General features: G+C 42.9%; 1 protein-coding gene across 15 annotated transcripts in view; it reads left to right on the top strand.

The window, feature by feature from the left end:
* LOC110492486 (glutamate receptor-interacting protein 2) overlaps positions 1-24,655 on the top strand; it is a 53,957-nt gene that overhangs the window by 14,656 nt on the left and 14,646 nt on the right. For 7 of the 15 annotated variants that reach the window (XR_016487461.1, XR_016487463.1, XR_016487464.1 and 4 more), the window contains 11 exons: positions 2,323-2,470; positions 2,663-2,832; positions 9,190-9,309; positions 9,628-9,747; positions 9,995-10,181; positions 11,354-11,499; positions 15,528-15,608; positions 16,086-16,149; positions 16,966-17,111; positions 17,785-17,929; positions 22,756-22,895. Coding sequence is in view for 6 of the 15 variants with exons in the window: in XM_021566848.3 (XP_021422523.2) it covers positions 2,323-2,470; positions 2,663-2,832; positions 9,190-9,309; positions 9,628-9,747; positions 9,995-10,181; positions 11,354-11,499; positions 15,528-15,608; positions 16,086-16,149; positions 16,966-17,111; positions 17,785-17,929; positions 22,756-22,895 (1,467 nt within the window). In the remaining 9 variants the exon portion in view is untranslated. Of the gene's footprint in view, positions 1-2,322; positions 2,471-2,662; positions 2,833-8,699; positions 8,899-9,189; positions 9,310-9,591; positions 9,748-9,994; positions 10,182-11,353; positions 11,500-15,527; positions 15,609-16,085; positions 16,150-16,965; positions 17,112-17,784; positions 17,930-22,755; positions 22,896-24,655 lie in introns of those variants that run through there. The other 8 variants (XR_016487459.1, XR_016487460.1, XR_016487457.1 and 5 more) reach the window with 3 other exon arrangements.

The following is a 24,655-nucleotide window of genomic DNA, read 5'->3' as shown; positions in this document are numbered from 1 at the left end:
TAAATGAATACAGAAATACTTCATTTACATAGGTATTCACACCCCTGAGTCAATACTTTGTGGAAGCACATTTGGCGGCGAATAAAGCTATGAGTCTGAGAATATAGAGCTGGTGGGATTTTCCATGCACCGGCAGAACAGAGACGCTACCTCTGGTAAGACGAGGGGTGGGGGGGCTGTGTATTTATGTCAATAACAGCTGGTGAGAGGTATTAACAGATGTCTCGAGGTATTACTCTCCTGAGGTAGAGTACCTTATGATAAGCTGTCAACCGCACTATTTACCAAGAGAGTTCTCATCTGTATTATTCGTAGCGTCTATTTACTACCACAAAGAGAAGCTGGCATTAAGACCGCTCTCAACCAACTCTATAAGGCTATAAGCAAAGAAGAAAATGCTGACCCAGAAGCGGAGCTACAAAGTGCCCGGGGACTTTAATGCAGGCAACCTTAAATCAGTTTTACCAACATTTTACCAGCATATCAGGTGCAACCAGGGGAAAAAATCCTAGACCAGATTGAGAAAAGTGTCCAGATTAGTCTCCCGCTCCTTGAAAAAGGCAGCTCTAGCCTTTAGCTCGATGCAGATGTTGCCTGTAATCCATGGCTTCTGGTTGGGATATGTACGTACAGTCACTGTGGGGACGACGTCATCGATACACTTATTGATAAAGCCGGTGACTGAGGTGGTGTATTCCTCAATGCCATTGGATAAATCCCGGAACATATTCCAGTCTGTGCTAGCAAAACAGTCCTGTAGTGTAGCATCCGCGTCATCTGACCACTTCCGTATTGAGCGAGTCACTGGTACTTCCTGCTTTAGTTTTAGTTTGTAAGCAGGAATCAGGAAGATAGAATTACGGTCAGATTTGCCAAATGTAGGGCGGGGGAGAGCTTTGTATGCATCTCTGTTGGTGTCCACATCACCAACCAACTATCATGGTCCAAACGTACCAAGACAGTCGTGAAGGGGGCACGACAAAACCTTTTCCCCCTCAGGAGACTGAAAAGATTTGGCATGGGTCCCTAGATCCTTAAAAGGTTCTACAGCTGCACCATCCAAAGCATCCTGACCGGTTGCATCACTGCTTGGTATGGAAACTACTCGGCATCTGACCGTAAGACGCTACAGAGGGTAGTGCGAACGGCCAAGCTTCCTGCCATCCAGGACCTACATAATAGGCGGTGTCAGAGGAAAGTCCAGAAAATTGCCAGAGACTCCATTCACCAAGTTATAGACTGTTTTCTCTGCCTCCGCATGGCAAGCGGTACCGGAGCACCAAGTCTAGGACCAAAAGGCTCCTCAACAGCTTCTACCCCCCCCCCCCCCCCCCCCACCCATGCACTGCTGCTACTCGCTGTTTGTTTGTTACCTATGCATAGTCACTTTGCCCCCACCTACATGTACAGATTACCTCAACTAGCCTGTACCCCTGCACACTGACTCGGTACCATTGCCCCCTGTATATACTGTAGCTCTGTTATTCTTATTGTGTTACTTTTTATTATTACTTTTTATTTTAGCCTACTTGGTAAATATTTTATTCTTCTTGAACTGCACTGTTGGTTAAGGGCTTGCAAGTAAGCATTTCACAGTAGTCTACACTTGTTGTATTCAGCGCATGTGGCAAATAAAGTATGATTTGATTTGAGTCATCTTGGGTATGTCTGTATCAGCTTTGAACATCTGGATTTGGGGATATCCAATTCTTCCTAGTAGATTTTCCCAAGCACTGTTAAGTAAGATGGGGACCGGCGGTGAACAGCAATCTTCAAGTCATTCCACGGATTTTCAATGGGATTCATATCTGGGCTTTGGCTGGGCCACTCAAGGACTTTCACATTCTTGTTCTAAAGCTATTCCAGCATTTATTCGGCTATATGCTTGGGGTCATTGTCCTGTTGGAAGGTAAATCTTCGCCCAAGTCTAAGGTCATCCGTTATCACTGGATAGCATGTCTCAAACCGTATGTCATCAGCTGAGACAGCTTGACATCTGTGCTGCCGGAGTTAAATGTTAAGTGAGGTGGGTTGAGGTGAAGTAAATGGGAATATCCTTGTTTGGAATAAAGTGGGAAAAGATCATTAACAAACCAAATGTCCCCTGAAATAAAATAATGGGGTCTTCAATTTAGAGAGAGGAGATTATGAAGACAAAGTAAATGTGGAAATTATAATTATAACATTTCTTAAGTACTCAGACACTGATTTCATCATTGTACTGTAGTGACCTTATTAAACCAACACTAAGCAACCTCATCAATTCACTACAGTACTATGGATATTCTACCCTAATGCCGTGCATGTCTATCTTTCTCTCAGAGTCTGTGCAGCAGGCCTCTGGCCCCCTGCTGGTGGAGATAGTGAAGTGTCCTGCAGCCAGCCTGGGTGTCAGCCTGGCTACTGCAGTGTACAGGAACAAGCAGGTCATCGTCATTGACAAAATCAAACAGGCCAGTGTGGTGGAGAGGTGAGCCAAGCCTCCTGTCACATACAATGTAAAACTTTTTTACTTGCATACCAAAGAGATCATACTGTATTTTGCATGAAAATAGCTTTATACTAAATGTAATATGCTTTTCTACTTTCAAACCCCCTCTGTCTGTCCCTTTCCTACCCCTCTCTCTCTCTCGCTCTCTCTCTCTCTCTCTCTCTCTCTCAGGTGTGGGGCATTGCATATAGGTGATCTTCTCCTGTGTATAGATGGGACCAGTACTGAGCACTGTTCCCTGATGGAGGCCACGCAGCTGTTGGCCCAAACCTCTGACATTGTTAAATTGGAGATCCTGACAGCCAATCAGAGCAGACTTCCCATGAGACCTCAAGACACAGGTCTTTATATTTTTATTTATTTAACCTTTATTTAACTAGTCAAGTCAGTTAAGAACAAATTCTTATTTACAATGACGGCCTACCAAAAGGCAAAAGGCCTCCTGCGGGGACGGGGGCTGGGATAAAATATATATATATATATATATATATATATATATATATATATATATATATATATATATAGGCCAAAACACACATAACGACAAGAGAGACAACACAACACTACATAAAGAGAGACCTAAGATATCAACATAGCATGGCAGCAACACATTACAACAACACAGCTGGGTAGCAACACAACATGACAGCAGCACAACATGGTAGCAGCATAAAACATGGTACAAACATTATTGGGCACAGACAACAGCACAAAGGGCAAGAAGGTAGAGACAACAATACATCACTCAAAGCAGACACAACTGCCAGTAAGAGTCTTTGAGTGAAGAGATAAAAATGTCCAGTTGGAGTGTTTTTTGCAGCTCGTTCCAGTGGCTAGCTTTGGGGACCTTTGGGTGCTTTGGGGACCTTTAACAGAATGTGACTGTCAGAACGGGTGTTGTATGTGGAGGCCTAAGAGGGTTTTAGAAGTAAGCATCCACCAGTGGGTCTTGGACGGGTATACAGAGATGACCAGTTTACAGAGGAGTATAGAGTGCAGTGATGTGTCCTATAAGGAGCATTGGTGGCAAATCTGATGGCCGAATGGCAAAGAACATCTAGCCTGCCGATCTATGAATTACGTCTCATTAATCTAGCATGGGTAGGATGGTCATCTGAATCAGGGTTAGTTTGTCAGCTTGAGTGAAAGAGGAGTGATTACGATAGAGGAAACCAAGTCTAGATTTAACCTTAACCTGAGGCTTTGATATGTGCTGAGAGAAGGACAATGTACCATCTAGCCATGCTCCCAAGTACTTGTATGAGGTGACTACCTCAAGCTCCAAACCCTCAGAGATTGTAATCACAACGGTGGGGAGAGGGGCAGTATCCCAACACTCTCCAAGGCGTCCTCTCCTTCCCCCTTCACAGTCCTTTGTTTATGCAATGTTTAGGTAGTTTTCTGGCAAGTAAGATAGCACCAACAGATATGGCAGCTCTGCTTCTAGCTCCTAAGCAACTTTGCAGTATTTCGTTTTTTTTGTGTGTTAATTCTTACATTATTAGCCCAGAAATGTCTTTGTGTTATTACATACAGCCAGAAATAACTTTTGGATATCAGAGCGGCGGTAACTCACCAGCATTATGGACAGGAATATGACTTTCTAGAATTGGATCCTTTGTTCGTACCACCCAGGGCAATCAAACTTATTCTAGAGACTGCTCCGGCAGAGAAGAGGTATTCGAAGTGGACTTCTAGTCCGATTCAGGAGGCATGCATACCATTCACCGCTTCCGAGTATATTACTTGCTAATGTTCAGTCTCTGGATAATAAAGTATTTTATTTTTTATTCATTTTATTTAATCTTTATTTAACTAGGCAATCAGAACAAATTCTTATTTACAATGACGGCCTACACCAGCCAAACCTGGACGATGCTCGGCCAATTGTGCGCCGCCCTATGGGACTCCCAATCATGACCGATTGTGATACAACCTGGAATCAAACCAGGGTGTCTGTAGTGACGCCTCAAGTACTGAGATGCAGTGCCTTAGACCGCTGCACCACTCGGGAGCCCAGGGCGAGGATCTCCTTCCAGAGAGACATCATGGATTGTAACATACTCTGTTTCACGGAAACATGGCTCTCTTGGGATATACTGTCCCCATCCATTCAGCCATCTGGGTTCTCAGTACATCGCGCAGACAGGAATAAAGAACTCTCCGGAAGAAGAAAGGCGGGGTTGTATGTTTCATGATTAACCCACATGGTGTGATTGTGATAACATACAGAAACTCAAGTCCTCTTGTTCACCCAACCTAGAAAATCTCACAATCAAATGCCGACTGTATTACCTCCCAAGAGAATTCTCTACGATTATAGTCACAGCCGTGTATATTCCCCCTCAAGCCGATACCATGACGGCCCTCAAAGAACTACACTGGACTCTATGCAGACTGGAAACCACATATCTTGAGGCTGCATGTATTGTAGCTGGGGTTTTTAACAAAGCAAATTTGAGGAAAACGCTACCAAAGTTCTAACAACACACTGACTCGCGCTGGTAAAACATTGGACCACTGCTACTCAACTTTTCAGCAAATCTCTCTCCAGCAAATCTGATCACGACTCCATTTTGCGACTTCCTTCCTATAGGCAGAAACTCAAACAGGAAGTACCCGTGCTAAGGTCTATTCAATGCTGGTCTGACCAATCGGAATCCATGCTTCAAGATTGTTTAGCTCACGCGGACTGAGATATATTCTGGATAGCCTCTGAGAATAACATCAACGAATACACGGATATGGTGACTGAGTTCATCAGGAAGTGTATAGGAGATGTTGTACCCACTGTGACTATTAAAACCTACCCAAACCAGAAACCGTGGATAGATGCCAGCATTCGCGCAAAACTAAATGCACAATACACCGCATTTAGTGATGGCAAGGTGACTGGGTATATGGCTAAATACAAACAGTATAGTTATTCCCTCCATAAGGCAATCAAACAGGCAAAACGTCAGTATAGAGACAAAGTGGAGTTGCAATTCAACGGCTCAGACATGAGACGTATGTGGCAGGGCCTACAGACAATCATGGACTACCACGGTGTACTATTCCAACCTCAGGAGGCTGAAGAAATTTAGCTTGGCCTCTAAAACCCTCACAAACTTTTACAGATGCACAATTGAGAGCATCCTGTTGGGATGTATCACCGCAACCGCAGGGCTCTCCAGAGTGTGGTGCAGTCTGCCCAACGCATCACCGGGGGCAAACTACCTGCCCTCCAGGACACTTATAGCACCTAATGTCACAGGAAGGCCAAAAAGATAATTAAGGACCACCCTAACCACGACCTGTTCACCCCGCTATCGTCCAGAAGGTGAAGTCAGTACAGGTGCATCAAAGCTGGGACCGATACACTGAAAAACAGCTTCTATCTTAAGGCCATCAGACTGTTAAATAGCCATCACTAGCTGGCTTCTACCGGGTTACGCAACCCTGCACCTTAGAGGCTGCTGCCCTATATACATAGACTTGGAATCACTGGCCACTTTAATAATGGAACACGAGTCACTTTAATAAGGTTTAAATAATGTTTACATACTGCTTTACTCATCTCATACATATATAATGTATTTTATTCTACTGTATGTTAGTCAGTGCCATGCTGACATTGCTCAATCTAATATTTATATAATTCTTAATTCCATTCATTGACTTTTATATTTGTGGGTATTGTTGTGAATCATTTTTAGATGCTACTGCACTGTTAGATACTACTGCACTGTTGAAGCTAGGAACACAAGCATTTCACTACATCTGCAATCACATCTGCTAAATATGTGTATGTGACAAATACAATTTGATTTGATTTGCATATGTAACCCAGTAGAAAAAAATTCTGATAAACTGTGTTTTAAGCATATTACCTACATAGTTCCCTCTGCTGCTGTAAAGGGACTGCAGAGGGTGAGCTGCCTCCCGTATGCTGTGAATCACTTAAGTGTGGAGAGGGCTGGAGGTTATGAGCACTGTACCCTGGTGTAGACCGCCGGCCTTTTATGCATCCCGACAAACTACACACACACACACAAACACACACACACACACACACACACACACACACACACACACACACACACACACACACACACACACACACACACACACACACACACACACATACACACATACACACATACATACATACATACATACATACATACATACATACATACATACATACATACATACATACATACATACATACATACATCTTGTTGTGTTTTTGGGCCAACAGTCTGAGGTGGTTTATTTTTTATTTATTATATATTTTTTCAAAATGATTAAATTACAAAGCACTGATGTCATGTACATGATGAACAGCTTTAGTTGAAATAGTTTGATCCATGTAAGTATTAACAGGTAGAAAGGAACACCTAACAGTTGATTGACAGAGCCTTTGGTCAGAGGTTGTTTCTTAGTATGTGAGGTTGGGAAAGATTGTGAAGCCTGAAGTGTGGTACAACTACGCTGTGTCTTAGTGTCAACTACAGTGGCTTAGTCTTATCTGCGGTGGGCGTCTCAGCATTAGAATATGGATCTTATGGCTAAGTCATTATATTATGGAGACACCCACTACCCAATGGAGTTGAATTACATATTGTTATCTGTCATCGTGAACATGGATTATCATATTGCACTGTATCACACTTATGTAGGGAATTGATGGGAAATGATGTCAAATATATCACTAGCCACTTTAAACAATGCTACCTAATATAATGTTTACATACCCTACATTATTCATCTCATATGTATATGTATATACTGTACTCTATACCATCTACTGCATCTTTATGTAATACATGTATCACTAGCCACTTTAACTATGCCACTTTGTTTACATACTCATCTCATATGTATATACTGCACTCAATACCATCTACTGTATCTTGCCTATGCCGCTAAGTACCATCACTCATTCATATATCTTTATGTACATATTCTTTATCCCCTTACACTTGTGTCTATAAGGTAGTAGTTTTGGAATTGTTAGCTAGATTACTTGTTGGTTATTACTGCATTGTCGGAACTAGAAGCACAAGCATTTCGCTACACTCGCATTAACATCTGCTAACCATGTGTATGTGACAAATACAATTTGATTTGATTTGATGTGTGTACTCAAGATAGTGAAAATAAAGTGTTTCAGGTAGGTTTTTATTTGTGTCTGTAACATTACTGTAATTTTTCATGTGCTTCTAAATTGGATTGGATGTAGATTCATTATTGAAATTAAATGCCACAACGATGAGATTATATTTTAATGATACATTCCCTTTGGGTATTAGACATGATCATAAAATGCAATTTGTCTAATCCTCGCTGGGATTTAATAAGACTGATATGGCAACTAAAAGATAAGCTGTTTCTAAAGTATTCCTCAGTAAAGATAGGAATTAGAGCTCTACTCTACAGGAGCCAAATGGTTACAGGACCACAGAGTGGGATGGAAGATTTGGAGGAGTGGATAGAAGTTGCCCCTAACTACTGAGAAAGGGTCACACCTTGTCACTCTTCCTATGGTTAGGCCTAGGGGATACGAAAGGGTTAATGACAACTTCTGCCTGAGACGAACGTTGTGGACGTTTGAAAAATACTTGCTTTCATAAGACATACTACAATGTCTTGGATTTAACCAGATGACCTGGATCTGTGAGACATCCATGGCTTTCTTGCAAATCCTTCATCCATGTGAGGAGGGAGACTGTCACAGATTAAGACTGTACGAATAGAACACTACGGATTACTGTCGTGTGTAATTCTCCCTGTTAAATATAGCTGTGTGGTTTGGTCACATTCAAGTGTTCAGTGTAGCTTCACATTTTTCCCTTGAATGTTTCATTAATGATTGGGTTTTACTACATTGTTTGTGGGTGTGAGAATAGAATAGCCAATACTGTATCTTTCGGCTACAACCTGCATTTTACAGCATTAAAGAATATAAATCATTTGTAAAGGGGGTAAACATTTGGGGACACAGCCATCACACAGTAAATGCAGTCCAAAGAGTAGAACATTTCAGATCAGTATTTATTCTGTCTCATCTGGCATCTTTTTCTCCAATCCCATTAACTTTTCACACAACTGAATAAGCCTCAGGTTTGACACTGACAGCTCACATGCTCAATTGGTCAATTGGCCTGCCAATCAGGAGAGAGGCAGGACATATCTTATCCATGAGGCGTCATCTGCAATTAGCCTTTTGGGTTTCAGCTGTGTTCAATGAAGGCAGATTCACATGGCATGTCCTCACTTCGCAAGGCAGTATTAGCTCAGTGAGTCAGTTCTGGCTGACCTACCAGTGTTTTTACAAACCTAGTTTCTTTTGCTTTCTTCAAAGTGAAATTGTAAAATGTTCTCAAATCTGCATTCAGCTTTGTTGAAGCTTGTTAGTAAAAGTAAGAACATTTCTCAGCCATTCTGTCCTTCTTTGCTCCATTCAATTACATGTGTCTCACTGATTTTCCTGTGTTGACAAAAATGCATTATGCCACAGGATTCAATCTAGTGTACCATGAAGAAAACAAAATATCAATGACTCTGCCTGTTATCCTGCAGGCTCTGGGGTGTAAATGGAGATTAAAGCAGCATTTAATGGGTGGAATTTAGCAGCACATTGCTGTGCCTGAGTAGAGTAATTTTCCTTATAAACAACTTTTACATTTTGTTTTGTTTCATTGTGGCTGCAGTGAAAGTGGAGAAGAGCAACCTTCACCATTGGGACCCCACTGTTAACTACAGCCACACCCAACACTGCAAGACATGGAGCAGTCCCAGCCACCCACTCAACCAGCAGGACCACTGCACATGTGAGTTATAATGTGTGAATATGCTGCTGGGTATAGTTCAGTATATAGAATTTTCCTTGCTAAGTGTATGTATTTTAAAAGTTGCTGTTGATCATCTGTCTTTTTTCAGTTTATGATCCTCTGATCCCAATGATAATGTTGCGATATCATTAACTGTGTATTAGCATTGCATGTAGCCTAGGTGCACTGTGGAGTTACAGGTCAAGTGACGAGTTGCATTATTCTACCTCGAAGGGGTTTCTTTTTGCATTGATTTGATGTTGTGAGCATGTGTCCTTTCAGCTCTGGTGTGTGGTGGCTTCTCCCCTTCCTCCACAGCCACCTCAGGGTACAGCAGTAGCCAGGGCAGCAGCACCCTACCCTGCCCCATCCCATCCACCAGCCCCCGTAACACCACACATAAGAGACGCCAGAGGAGGAAGGAGCACAAGAGCTCACGTATGTGGATTGTGTACTGCTTTAAAAACAAATGTGTATTCATAACCGGCTTTTAGAATAGTTCGAGAATTGACCTACCTCCCCTCATTAAAGGGGTGACTGCTCTGACGACGGATCACTGACATGGACTGATGGAAAGGCTGATAGCTGACTCACTCCCTCTCCCTCCCTCTCTCTCTCCATCTATCCATTCATTCCTCCCCTTTCTCTCAATGTATCACACTATCCACCCTTCCCCCTCACCCAGTGTCCCTAGCATCCAGCTCAGTGGGCCCTGGGGGTCAGGTTGTTCATGTGGAGACCAGCGAGGTCATCGTGAGGGGGGATCCACTCACAGGGTTCGGGGTTCAGCTGCAAGGGGGTGTCTTTGCCACAGAGACCCTGACCGTTCCCGCAGTCATCCGCTTCATCGAGCCTGACAGCCCTGCCGAAAGGTTACACACACACAGCCTCCCAGACAGAGAAGTACTGTACAGTGTGGAGTGACCTTGACCTTAGGGCCATGTCTTAGTCACTCATCGGACGGTAGGGTGTCATCAGAGGAATACTAATCTGGGTCTCCTATCCGAAGATGACACTTTTAGCTCCGCTGTGTCCTAGCAGTTCCATTAGGCACCTTGCTTTGAGGTAATGGTAATAACTTCAGTTGTATTAGAATCTGTGAGAAGCAAGTGAATCAATTACATTTTACTACGTTTTATTTATAAAAGTTTATCCTGGCCTTGCTTCTAAAAAGCATTTATCTGTTAATTTATTAAGGAAATGGATAGCCCTGATTAGGCCAATGTGTGCTCTCTGCCCTTGTCTTGTAAGAGTAATGTTTGTCTGTATGGACAACAGAAGGCCATGTCCTCTGGGTGGTGTAATACCATTTAAAGTCTCCCTCCGTTGGGAGAGAGTGACTCAAGCAGAACATCCTATTGTGATGTTCGTCTCAGCACTAACGCAAGGTTAATGAATTGCAGTGTTTAGTGAATTAATCCTAGTTGACAGTGCTGCTATGTGTGTGTCCTAATGATGTGATCATGGAAGTAAGCGTGTGTGTGTGTGTGTGTGTGTGTGTGTGTATTTAAGCCAGAACAGGAGGGTCTAGCTTTGTTGAATTTAACAACAAGGGTTGATTGTGGATAGGATTGTGCCTTTCAGGGTCCTGACTCAGTGGTTTATTGTTATCAGTGAGTTGAGGTCAAAGTGGAGTTGAAATATGTTCACCATAAACCACCTATCTCTGAAATCTAAAGCAGAGTCATGAGAGTAGGGAACCAGACAGCTGTGTATATTTGTATATGCTCCATATAACACTTTCATGGTAGTAGTAGTAGTGGTGGTGGTAGTAATAGTACGGAAAGGTTTCTTATCGTTTTACAGCAGGACTCTCATGGTCTTCAGTTTTTGAGCGGGCTTCGTCTGAGAAATGGGATGTAAACGAGAGAAGTATTACGAAAAACTGTTCGTAACAACAGTTCAAGTTTGGTTAAATATCTAACTGTATAAAGGCCACACAGAATTATGCCGAATGCCACATATTGTCCCTTATTGTTCTCTACTATGTATTAAAAAGATTCTCACTCCATTGTACTCTTCTAACTATTCGCTGTGTCATCAGATGTGGGTTGCTGCAGGTGGGGGACAGACTCCTGTCCATCAACAGAATCCCTACAGAGGATGGAACACTGGAGGAGGCCAATCAGCTACTGCGTGACGCTGCTCTGGCCAATAAGGTCACCCTGGAGATTGAGTTTGATGTAGCAGGTATAGTCTTTTTAATTAGTTTAACCTTTGTTCATCCAAGTTGAAATAGCATCTCAAATCAAAATGTATTGGTCACATGCGCAGATTTGCAGGTGTTACAGCAGGTGCAGTGAAATTCTTATGTTACTTGCTCCAACAGTGCAGTAGAATGTCAAATACACAAGTAATCTAAACAGCAAATCAAGAAATAACAATCCAAAGTAGATATATTAGTGAGCATGTGTGAGAATCGAGAATATTAATATAAATGTGTTGTGTGTAAAGACAGTATATAATTTGGAAAATGGTATGTACAGTCGTGGCCAAAAGTTAAGTGACACAAATATTAATTTTCACAGTCTGCTGCTTCAGTTTGTATGATGGCAATTTGCATATACTCCAGAATGTTATGAAGAGTGATCAGATGAATTGCAATTAATTGCAAAGTCCCTCTTTGCCTTGCAAATTAATTGAATCCCCAAAAAAACATTTCCACTGCATTTCAGCCCTGCCACAAAAGGACCAGCTGACATCATGTCAGTGATTCTCTCGTTAACACAGGTGTGTGTGTTGACGAGGACAAGGCTGGAGATCACTCTGTCATGCTGATTGAGTTCGAATAACAGACTGGAAGCTTCAAAAGGGTGGTGGTGCTTGGAATCATAGTTCTTCCTCTGTCAAACATGGTTACCTGCAAGGAAACACATGCTGTCATCATTGCTTGGCACAAAAAGGGCTTCACAGGCAAGGATATTGCTGCCAGTAAGATTGCACCTAAATCAACCATTTATCGGATCATCAAGAACTTCAAGGAGAGCGGTTCAATTGTTGTGAAGAAGGCTTCAGGGCGCCCAAGAAAGTCCAGCAGGCTCCAGGACCGTCTCCTAAAGTTGATTCAGCTGCGGGATCGGGGCACCACCAGTACAGAGCTTGCTCAGGAATGGCAACAGGCAGGTATGAGTGCATCTGCAAGCAAAGTGAGGGGAAGACTTTTGGAGGATGGCCTGGTGTCAAGAAGGGCAGCAAAGAAGCCACTTCTCTCCAGGAAAAACATCAGGGACAGACTGATATTCTGCAAAAGGTACAGGGATTGGACTTCTGAGGACTGGGGTAAAGTCATTTTCTCTGATGAATCCCCTTTCCGGTTGTTGGGGGCATCTGGAAAAAAGCTTGTCCGGAGAAGACGAGGTGAGCGCTACCATCAGTCCTGTGTCATGCCAACAGTAAAGCATCCTGAGTCCATTCATGTGTGGGGTTGCTTCTCAGCCAAGGGAGTGGGCTCACTCACAATATTGCCTAAGAACACAGCCATGAATAAAGAATGATACCAACACATCCTCTTAGAGCAACTTCTCCCAACCATCCAGGAACAGTTTGGTGACGAACAATGCCTTTTCCAGCATGATGGAGCACCTTGCCATAAGGCAAAAGTGATAACTAAGTGGCTCGGGGAACAAAACGTCTATTTTGGATCCATGGCCAGGAAACTCCCCAGACCTTAATCCCATTAAGAACTTGTGGTCAATCCTCAAGAGGCGGGTGGACAAACCAAAACCCACAAATTCTGACAAACTCCAAGCATTGATTATGCAATAATGGGCTGCCATCAGTCAGGATGTGGCCCAGAAGTTAATTGACAGCATGCCAGGGTGAATTGCAGAGATCTTGAAAAAGGGTCAACACAGCAAATATTAGGCCTCCCGGGTGGCGCAGTGGTTAAGGGCGCTGTACTGCAGCGCCAGCTGTGCCATCAGAGTCCCTGGGTTCGCGCCCAGGCTCTGTCGTAACCGGCCGCGACCGGGAGGTCCGTGGGGCGACGCACACTTGGCCTAGCGTCATCCGGGTTAGGGAGGGATTGGTCGGTAGGGATCTCCTTGTCTCATCGCGCACCAGCGACTCCTGTGGCGGGCCGGGCGCAGTGCGCGCTAGCCAAGGTTGCCAGGTGCACGGTGTAGCCTCCGACACATTGGTGCGGCTGGCTTCCGGGTTGGATGCACGCTGTGTTAAGAAGCAGTACGGCTGGTTGGGTTGTGTATCGGAGGACGCATGACATTCAGCCTTGTGAAAAACTGAGTATGTGGCTAAGGTGTATGTAAACTTCCAATGTGTCGGAGGCTACACCGTCTCTCCCGAGCCCGTACGGGAATTGTAGCAATGAGACAAGATAGTAGCTACTACAACAATTGGATACCACGAAATTGGGGAGAAAAAGGGGTAAAAAAAACAAAAAAAACACAGCAAATATTGACTCTTTGCATCAACTTTATGTAATTGTCAATAAAAGCATTATGAAATGCTTGTAATTATACTTCAGTATTCCATAGTAACATCTGACAAAAAAGACACTGAAGCAGCGAACTTTGTGGAAATTAATATTTGTGTCATTCTCAACTTTTGGCCACGACTGTACAGCCACGACTTCCAATTTAAATTGGAAGTTTACATACACCTTAGCCAAACCTTAGCCACATACTCAGTTTTTCACAATTCCTGACATTTAATCCAAGTAAAAATTCCCTGTCTTAGGTCAGTTAGGATCACCACTTTATTTTAAGAATGTGAAATGTCAGAATAATAGTAGAGAATGATTTACTTCAGCTTTTATTTCTTTCATCACATTCCCAGTGGGTCCGAAGTTTACATGCACTCAATTAGTATTTGATAGCATTGCCTTTAAATTGTTTAAATTGCATCAAACGTAGCCTTCCACAAGCTTCCCACAATAAATTGGGTGAATTTTGGCCCATTCCTCCTGACAGAGCTGGTGTAACTGAGTCAGGTTTGTAGGCCTCCTTGCTTGCACATGCTTTTTCAGTTCTGCCCACAAATGTTCTATAGGATTGAGGTCAGGGCTTTGTGATGGCCGCTCCAATACCTTGACTTCGTTATCCTTAGGCCCTTTTGCCAAAACTTTGGAAATATGCTTGGGGTCATTATCCATTTGGAAGACCCATTTGCGACCAAGCTGTAACTTCCTGACTGATGTCTTGAGATGTTGCTTCAATATATCCACAGCATTTTTCTTCCGCATTTACCTTCCCCACCGTAGTCTGGCTTTTATATGGCTGATTTGGAGCAGTGGCTTCTTCCTTAATGAGCGGCCTTTCAGGTTATGTCGATATCGGACTTGTTTTACTGTGGATATAGATACTTTTGTACCTGTTTCCTCCAGCATTTTACACAAGGTCCTTTGCTGTTCTGGGATTGATTTGCACTTTTCGCACAAGTACGTTCATCTCTAGGAGACAGAACGCATCTCCTTCCTGAGCGGTGTGACTGCTGCATGATCCCAAGGTGTTAATGCTTGCGTACTATTCTTTGTACAGATAAACGTGGTACCTTCAGGAGTTTGGAAATTGCTCCCAAGGATGAACTAGACTTGTGGAGGTCTACAATATTTTTTCGGGGGTCTTGGCTGATTTCTTTTGAGTTTCTCATGATGTCAAGCAGAGGCACTGAGTTTGAAGGTAGGCCTTAAAATACATCCACAGGTACACCTCCAATTGACTCAATTAGCCTCTCAGAAGCTTCTAAAGACATGACATAATTTTCTGGAATTTTCCAAGCTGTTTAGAGGCACAGTTAACTGAGTGTTGTGAACTTCTGACCCACTGGAATTGTGATACAGTGAAATAATCTGTCTGTAAACAATTGTTGGGAAAATTACTTGTATCATGCACAAAGTAGATCGTCCTAACCGACTTACCAAAACTATAGTTTGTTAACAAGAAATTTGTGGAGTGGTTGAAAAACTAGTTTTAATGACGCCAACCTAAGTATATGTAAACTTCCGACTTCAACTGTATATTAGGATGGGCTACAGTATGTGGAGAACACAGTATATATACACAGTGCGTAAACAACAATATATAAACCAGGATATGAGGTGACCAGTGTAAAATTACTATCTATATACATGGAGCATTAGTCTCAAGGTGCAGGGCAGAGAACCGGGCAGGTAGCTCGGTAGTGATGGCTGTTCAACCATTGGATGGCCTGGTGATAGCTGTTTTCTCTCTCTTATTTTCTCCCCACCCCCCACCCATTAGAATCAGTGGTTCCCAGTAGTGGCACGTTCCATGTAAAACTGCCCAAGAGGAGAGGAGTGGAACTTGGCATCACCATCAGTGGTGAGTTACCAGATGCAAACGTCAGGGGGCAACGTAACCTAACATAACAACCCTTGGCCTGCATATCTCTCTCTGTGTGGATCAATACTCTGTGATCCATAACTGTGGCCTAGACTGTCATGAAGGCTACTGCCTCATTAAGTCTGATGAATAATAATGGTCCTCAAGCATTTATCACCTCTTTCACACTTTAATGAACCTGGAAAAGCAATAAAGGACAGTAACTCTCTGTACTACATAGAATATGTTAGTGATGTCACAGATACTGAAGCTAGTAGGGCAGGCCATCAGTTGACTTGTGATACATGCAATGCTTTTGGACTGTGTGCACTAAAGTAGAACATGCAGGGATCCAGAGCAAATAAAAATAATTTGGGCAACAGTCAACTCCTGAAAAGTGTTATTTTTATTCCCTGACTGTCTGTCTCTGTGCATGTTATTAATGTTTAATTTAATGGTGTCTGTCTGTCTGAACAGCAAGCAAGAGACCTGACAAACCTCTGATCATCTCTGATATCAGGAAAGGAAGCATAGCCCACAGGTATGTCCAGCCTCCCAATCACATGGGGGAGATTCCTCAAACAAATTACTTGCTTTACTGCCACAGGTCTGGGGTTAGTTTCACCTGGTCAGTATACTAGTCATGAGGAGAACCAATAATGTTTCCCAACCATGTGACCTTAAAATGATAGTTCACCCAAATGACAAAATAACTTATTGGTTTCCTTACCCTGTAAGCAGTCTATCGACAAGGTATGACTGCAATCCAGGCTTTGGTTTAGTTTCCATGGCACCGTTTCCACAGGCTAAAGTTTTAGAGGCTCAAATCCCATTCAAGTCATGAGACCGATATTGTAATTTTTCATCTATTATGTTAAAGGCATACTTTGAGATTTTGACAATGAGGCCCCTTATCTACTTCTCCAGTCAGATGACCGCATGGGTACCATTTTTATTTCTCTCTGTCCAGTATGAAGTTAGAGGTAGTTTGGCAAGCCAATGCTAATTAGCATTAGCACATGCTAGCAGTTACCCATAGACTTCCAGTCAATGCGCTAATACTAGTTAGCATTTGCTCTAGTGCTAGTTAGCAACTTCCTTCAAACTGCACGCAGAGACATGTTATCCTTGAGTTCATCTGACTCTTGTGAGTAAATACAAATCTCAGTGACTTAGTTGAGCTTCATAATCAATTTAAGATATTTTAGAAAAATACTATTATCAGTCCCTTGAAATCAAGTATAAGCAGCTTTGAGATGCAAAGCAAATGTCAGGTACAAACTCACACAGTAGTATTAGATTTAGTTTAACTCATGTGGTTTAATTTCCTGCCCACCTCTCACCTGCCTGCTAATAGGACGGGTACATTGGAGCCAGGGGACAGGCTGCTGGCCATCGATAACGTGCGTCTGGAGAACTGCACCATGGAGGATGCTATGCACGTGCTTCAGCAGGCAGAGGACATGGTCAAGCTCCGGATCCAGAAGGACGAGGACAACGCTGGTAGGATGAACACAGCCGTGCTTCAAAAATAAACATGCAGTCCTTATTTGCATGGAGAGGTGTGTCTAGAAGAGACGGACGGCAGGTAGCCTAGTGATTAAGAGCATTGGGCCAGTCCCCAAGATGACTAGGTGAAAAACTTGTCAATGTGCCCTTGATAAAGGCACTTACCCTAATTGCCCCTGTTAGTCGCTCTGGATAAGAGTGTCTGCTAAATGAATTAAATGAAAATGTACAATAACACATTTCTATCCAATTAGGTTGAATTCCCCAGTAGAAACATATTTAGACTATGTATACATTTCTGTCTATTTAAATGACCTAATATAAACAGCGTTACATACCATTTGGTATAAGGAAGTTAGAATTTGTGATGGATGATTGTACTGTAATGCCCACTCTTATCAAATATTTTTATGTTCAACACCATCAGAAATACTTGGTAAAATTCTATTTGAAAAATAACTGCGATTAAATGGTGACTTGGTATATGTCATGTGGCTGCTATATTTGTCCTACAAAATGTCTACTTATACATGTTTTATTTGTGTCTCATAATGTCTCATGTTGCGTGGGAGCCGTTTTGGATGTGACCCATATTTGAGCTAGACTAGTTCATCCCTTTATGTAATTGTCATATTTTTCATGTGTATGCTCTCTCTGTCCCTGTCAGATGAGCTGGAGATGTCTGGTTCCATTATCTACACGGTGGAGCTGAAGCGTTACAACGGCCCGTTGGGTATCACCATCTCAGGCACAGAGGAGCCCTTTGACCCCATAGTCATCTCAGGCCTCACCAAGAATGGCCTGGCTGAAAGGTGAGAGGTCATGTGCCAAGGGCATGAGGTTGACTCTCCTATTATAAGAGTGGAAAAAAGGTGATGAGACTACAGACTGGCTCCGTAGGTGGGATTTTGTACACATTTAATTTGTCAAAAGCGCCTGCCTTGTCTGCTCTGCTTCATTGGTACTGATCTGTATGGAGAGGTGAAAGCAATATGGCAGATGCCCACTTACCAGGCATCTGCTTTCACTCTGGGTTTTCTATACAATTATTTAATATCAGTTTAGATAGAGGAGGCCTCTTTAGACTGTTGGACTATTGAGATGCACCTTCACTCTCCTGTTATGGTTGTGATGTATGGCTGAGAGGAGGACCCTACAGACTATTGTTATGGTTGTGATGTATGGCTGAGAGGAGGACCCTACAGACTATTGTTATGGTTGTGATGTATGGCTGAGAGGAGGACCCTACAGACTATTGTTATGGTTGTAAAGTACGGCTGAGAGGACAACCCTACAGACTATTGGTATGGTTGTGATGTATGGCTGAGAGGAGGACCCTACAGACTATTGTTATGGTTGTGATGTATGGCTGAGAGGAGGACCCTACAGACTATTGTTATGGTTGTGATGTATGGCTGAGAGGAGGACCCTACAGACTATTGTTATGGTTGTAAAGTACGGCTGAGAGGACAACCCTACATACTATTGTTATGGTTGTGATGTATGGCTGAGAGGAGGACCCTACAGACTATTGTTATGGTTGTAAAGTACGGCTGAGAGGAGGACCCTACAGACTATTGTTATGGTTGTGATGTATGGCTGAGAGGAGGACCCTACAGACTATTGTTATGGTTGTGATGTATGGCTGAGAGGAGGACCCTACAGACTATTGTTATGGTTGTAAAGTACGGCTGAGAGGACAACCCTACAGACTATTGTTATGGTTGTAAAGTACGGCTGAGAGGACAACCCTACAGACTATTGTTATGGTTGTAAAGTACGGCTGAGAGGAGGACCCTACAGACTATTGTTATGGTTGTGATGTATGGCTGAGAGGAGGACCCTACAGACTATTGTTATGGTTGTGATGTATGGCTGAGAGGAGGACCCTACAGACTATTGTTATGGTTGTGATGTATGGCTGAGAGGAGGACCCTACAGACTATTGTTATGGTTGTAAAGTACGGCTGAGAGGAGGACCCTACAGACTATTGTTATGGTTGTGATGTATGGCTGAGAGGACAACCCTACAGACTATTGTTATGGTTGTGATGTATGGCTGAGAGGAGGACCCTACAGACTATTGTTATGGTTGTGATGTATGGCTGAGAGGAGGACCCTACAGACTATTGTTATGGTTGTGATGTATGGCTGAGAGGAGGACCCTACAGACTATTGTTATGGTTGTAAAGTACGGCTGAGAGGACAACCCTACATACTATTGTTATGGTTGTGATGTATGGCTGAGAGGAGGACCCTACAGACTATTGTTATGGTTGTAAAGTACGGCTGAGAGGACAACCCTACAGACTGTTGTTATGGTTGTGATGTATGGCTGAGAGGAGGACCCTACAGACTATTGTTATGGTTGTGATGTATGGCTGAGAGGACAACCCTACAGACTATTGTTATGGTTGTAAAGTACGGCTGAGAGGACAACCCTACAGACTATTGTTATGGTTGTGATGTATGGCTGAGAGGAGGACCCTACAGACTATTGTTATGGTTGTGATGTATGGCTGAGAGGACAACCCTACAGACTATTGTTATGGTTGTGATGTATGGCTGAGAGGAGGACCCTACAGACTATTGTTATGGTTGTGATGTATGGCTGAGAGGAGGACCCTACAGACTATTGTTATGGTTGTGATGTATGGCTGAGAGGAGGACCCTACAGACTATTGTTATGGTTGTGATGTATGGCTGAGAGGAGGACCCAACAGACTATTGTTATGGTTGTAAAGTACGGCTGAGAGGACAACCCTACAGACTATTGTTATGGTTGTGATGTATGGCTGAGAGGAGGACCCTACAGACTATTGTTATGGTTGTAAAGTACGGCTGAGAGGACAACCCTACATACTATTGTTATGGTTGTGATGTATGGCTGAGAGGAGGACCCTACAGACTATTGTTATGGTTGTAAAGTACGGCTGAGAGGACAACCCTACAGACTGTTGTTATGGTTGTGATGTATGGCTGAGAGGAGGACCCTACAGACTATTGTTATGGTTGTGATGTATGGCTGAGAGGAGGACCCTACAGACTATTGTTATGGTTGTGATGTATGGCTGAGAGGACAACCCTACAGACTATTGTTATGGTTGTGATGTATGGCTGAGAGGAGGACCCTACAGACTATTGTTATGGTTGTGATGTATGGCTGAGAGGAGGACCCTACAGACTATTGTTATGGTTGTAAAGTACGGCTGAGAGGACAACCCTACAGACTATTGTTATGGTTGTGATGTATGGCTGAGAGGAGGACCCTACAGACTATTGTTATGGTTGTAAAGTACGGCTGAGAGGAGGACCCTACAGACTATTGTTATGGTTGTGATGTATGGCTGAGAGGAGGACCCTACAGACTATTGTTATGGTTGTGATGTATGGCTGAGAGGACAACCCTACAGACTATTGTTATGGTTGTAAAGTACGGCTGAGAGGACAACCCTACAGACTATTGTTATGGTTGTGATGTATGGCTGAGAGGAGGACCCTACAGACTATTGTTATGGTTGTGATGTATGGCTGAGAGGAGGACCCTACAGACTATTGTTATGGTTGTAAAGTACGGCTGAGAGGAGGACCCTACAGACTATTGTTATGGTTGTGATGTATGGCTGAGAGGAGGACCCTACAGACTATTGTTATGGTTGTGATGTATGGCTGAGAGGACAACCCTACAGACTATTGTTATGGTTGTGATGTATGGCTGAGAGGAGGACCCTACAGACTATTGTTATGGTTGTGATGTATGGCTGAGAGGAGGACCCTACAGACTATTGTTATGGTTGTAAAGTACGGCTGAGAGGACAACCCTACAGACTATTGTTATGGTTGTGATGTATGGCTGAGAGGAGGACCCTACAGACTATTGTTATGGTTGTGATGTATGGCTGAGAGGAGGACCCTACAGACTATTGTTATGGTTGTAAAGTACGGCTGAGAGGAGGACCCAACAGACAATTGTGATGGTGGGAGTTTGATTCACTTTCAATCATTGGCCTGTGTTGCCTACTAGAGTGGATATCTGTGGAAACAGCAAGCCCTCAAAGCCTCACTGTGATATTTAAAATATATCAATAAACAATAGTATGGTCTGTTTGTCAGTCAGCCCTTTATTACTGTCTGGTCAAACAGCCAGGCAGTTTTAAGGTCACAACCATACAGAAAAGCTTATGAAACTGGGGAGATATCAGCACTCTCATCACCTTCTCATTACAGCCCAACCAATATATTGTTTCACCAATATTATTGGCCTTTTACCAATATATCGATATCTTCCGATAATTCCACAGATTTTTTCAATAAATAGGATGAAAAAGGCAAACATGGATTGACGCTGTCCCAGGAAAATTGTTTCTTCTCTAGAAGATTTTATTCATGAAATTGTGAAATCAATGACTCTTATTGGCATCGTAACAATGATCGTCAGAGGAGTTTGACTGCAAGTTCCAACAGAATCACCTATATTCACAACAGCCTTATTTCCCTGACCGTCTTTCCCTAGGCAGTATAGGCGTGCCGCAAAGTGGCATGAGATATCCTTAGTGTTGGCACACAAAACAGAAAAGTCTTAGAATGTTGTAACTAGATGTCCATACATGTTGAGGATATTACATCATGTAATAGCATCATGCCATGTGATGACATGTAACATCCTCAACGTGTATGGACATGTAGTTACAACATTCTAAGACTTTTCTGTTGGTTTTAGGTGGTTTGAACAACCAATTACCGATGTTGTAACGTTGACTATCATTAAATGTGAAGCCTGTATATTATGAAATCAGTTCTCTGTGTAATTTAATTATATGATTAAACTAATAATTTAACTTTAGATTTCTTCACCATTTCATCGTGGGGATGATCTCCACGTTTTCTTGTCTTGTCCTTTGGTAGAGTTGCCAACCATTTCAGCATGTAGTGACAGCTATATGTTTTCTGATCTCAATGTACATTTTGTCGGGAGTCCTTTATAAGCACTCGTCTTGGAGGGTGGTTCCATGACGTTTGGGGTATAATGTCTGTCCTCACGGGGGTGTGGCCACTGACTAGTTATGACTATATGAAAACCCGTACTATCTTTAAGAAGGTTAACATCACATTTCATATTTTCAAAAGTATTCCTATACTCAATAATTTATTTTATACAACATTCAGATCCATAATTGGGAAGTGTATACAAACAAAGAAACAGTAATGTGTGTCTTCTGTCCTTCATGACATCACCAAATGAAACAAACTCTTCATGACTGTTCCTTAAGTGTCCATGGACCACTCAAACTTCTTGGAATACAGAAATACTGCTAAATTATTCCACCTTTTAACGTTACCATACTGCAAAGTCTTTCTTTGTGGTGACAAAGGGATTCTCCACCTTCATTTGGGCAGAGTAGGGAAGGGAGTTTCGGTATTTACGTCCATCATAAACCTGTGGTGAGAGAGGGGGGCTGCTATGATCCTCACCCAAAAAGGGCGCGTCGTGACACCAATTACCGTGTTGCTTTATTATCTATTGTTTATTATATGCTGGATATGTTTGTTGTAGTTTTGTACCCTTGGAAATGACAATGTTTTCAGTGGCATCCTCCTCCTTCAAAGGGATACAAATATTGTCTTCTAATGTTTGTAGGACTGGTGCCATCCATATAGGGGACCGTGTCTTGGCCATTAACTGTGTGAGTCTGAAGGGGAAACCACTGAGTGAGGCCATCCATCTGCTCCAGATGGCCGGAGAGACTGTCACCCTCAAGATAAAAAAACGTCAAGACGGTATGTATCGTTATTGTTAAGTTGATTAAATTGATTTTTAAAAAGTATGCATGGAAGGGGATGTGAAGCCTCCTTTATTGAAGACTCTGATTGGATGGAAGGAACGACTGCCATCGTTGGATTTGATGTTGACAAACTGAATATTCTCTCGTTAGAAGCATTTCATTGACATAATTAAATAGAGCTGGATCGATATGATTTTTTGGGGGTCCCATACTGATTTAGATTTTGGGGGGGACAAAGCTTACCTATACCGATATATCTGCCGATATGCAGTTTTACAGAAGAGAAATTAGTGTCATTTTTCTGTTCCGAGTTCCATCTCCGACCCCACGCTTAAGGTGGTGTCCATTGCCAAAGGGACAAGCACATCTGACATTACCACTGAAGGGAACCGGAGGCTCTTCATGATGAACCGTCTTCGCCACTTCACCCTCCCCAGAAGACCTTCTGGCAGTCTACACCTGCTTTGTCCATCCAGTGCTCGAGTACACCGCTCCGGTATGGCACCCATGTGTCACAACCAATTTGACAAGGTCCAACGAAGTGCAACCAAAATCAACATGGGCCCCACCTACACCCCCTACGACTCTGCATGCAATGACCTGGGCTTACAGACCTTGGAATCCTGCCGCACCTGCCTCTGCTGATCCTTTGGCCCAGACGCTTGTATAATCCCAGGATTACAGTATGTGGCTGCCTCCGACGAGAGGCCATGTCATTAGCCGATCTACCTGATCCAGTCACAAACTGAACTTTGACAGATACTACAACAGCCTTATGCCTTACATTGAGAGATTGCTTAATGCTGCTTGACTGTAATGTTGTATACGAAATCTTCATTTGTATTTGATTTACTTACATAGGTCTATGTATGCTGCAATTCAGCTTTTAGCTGCAAACGTGTACAGTACAATTCAAATAACTTTAAATATATGTATTTATTTATTTAACCTTTTATTTAACCAGGCAAGTCAGTTAAGAACAAATTCTTATTGACAATGACGGCCTACCAAAAGGCAAAAGGCCTCCTGCGGGGACGGGGGCCTGGAATTATACAAATAAATACAATCTAAATATAAATATAGGACACAACACTACATGAAGAGAGACCTAAGACGACAACATAACAAGGCGGCAAAACATGACAACACAGCATGGTAGCAACACAACATGACAACCACATGGTAGCAACACAACATGGTAGTTGCACAAAAACATGATACAAACATTGTTGGGCAAAGTCAACAGCACAAAGGTCAAGAAGGTAGAGACAACAGCCACAACTGTCAGTAAGAGTGTCCACGATTGAGTCTTTGAATGAAGAGATTTGAGATTAAACTGTCCAGTTTGAGTGTTTGTTGCAGTAGCGAACTGAAAAGCGGAGCGCCCCAAGGATGTGTGCGCTTTGGGGACCTTTAACAGAATGTGACTGGCAGAACGGGTGTTGTATGTGGAGAATAAGGGCTGCATATCTCAGAAAGGGAGGAGTTAGGCCCAAGAGGGTTTTGAAAATATGCTTCAACCAGTGGGTCTTGGGACGAGTAGACAGAGATGACGAGTTTTCAGAGGAGTATAGAGTGCAGTGATGTGTCCTATAAGGAGCATTGGTGGCAAATCTGATGGCCGAATGGTAAAGAACATCTAGCCGCTCGAGAGCACCCTTAACTGCCGATCTATAAATTGTCTCAGTAATCTAGCATGGGTAGGATGGTCATCTGAATCAGGGTTAGTTTGGCAGCTGGGGTGAAAGAGGAATG

This window comes from Oncorhynchus mykiss, chromosome 16, assembly GCF_057628025.1.
Source record: "Oncorhynchus mykiss isolate SJ-2025 chromosome 16, ASM5762802v1, whole genome shotgun sequence".
NCBI classification, from domain to species: Eukaryota; Metazoa; Chordata; class Actinopteri; order Salmoniformes; family Salmonidae; genus Oncorhynchus; species Oncorhynchus mykiss.
This window is presented reverse-complemented; position numbering and strand designations above follow the sequence as displayed.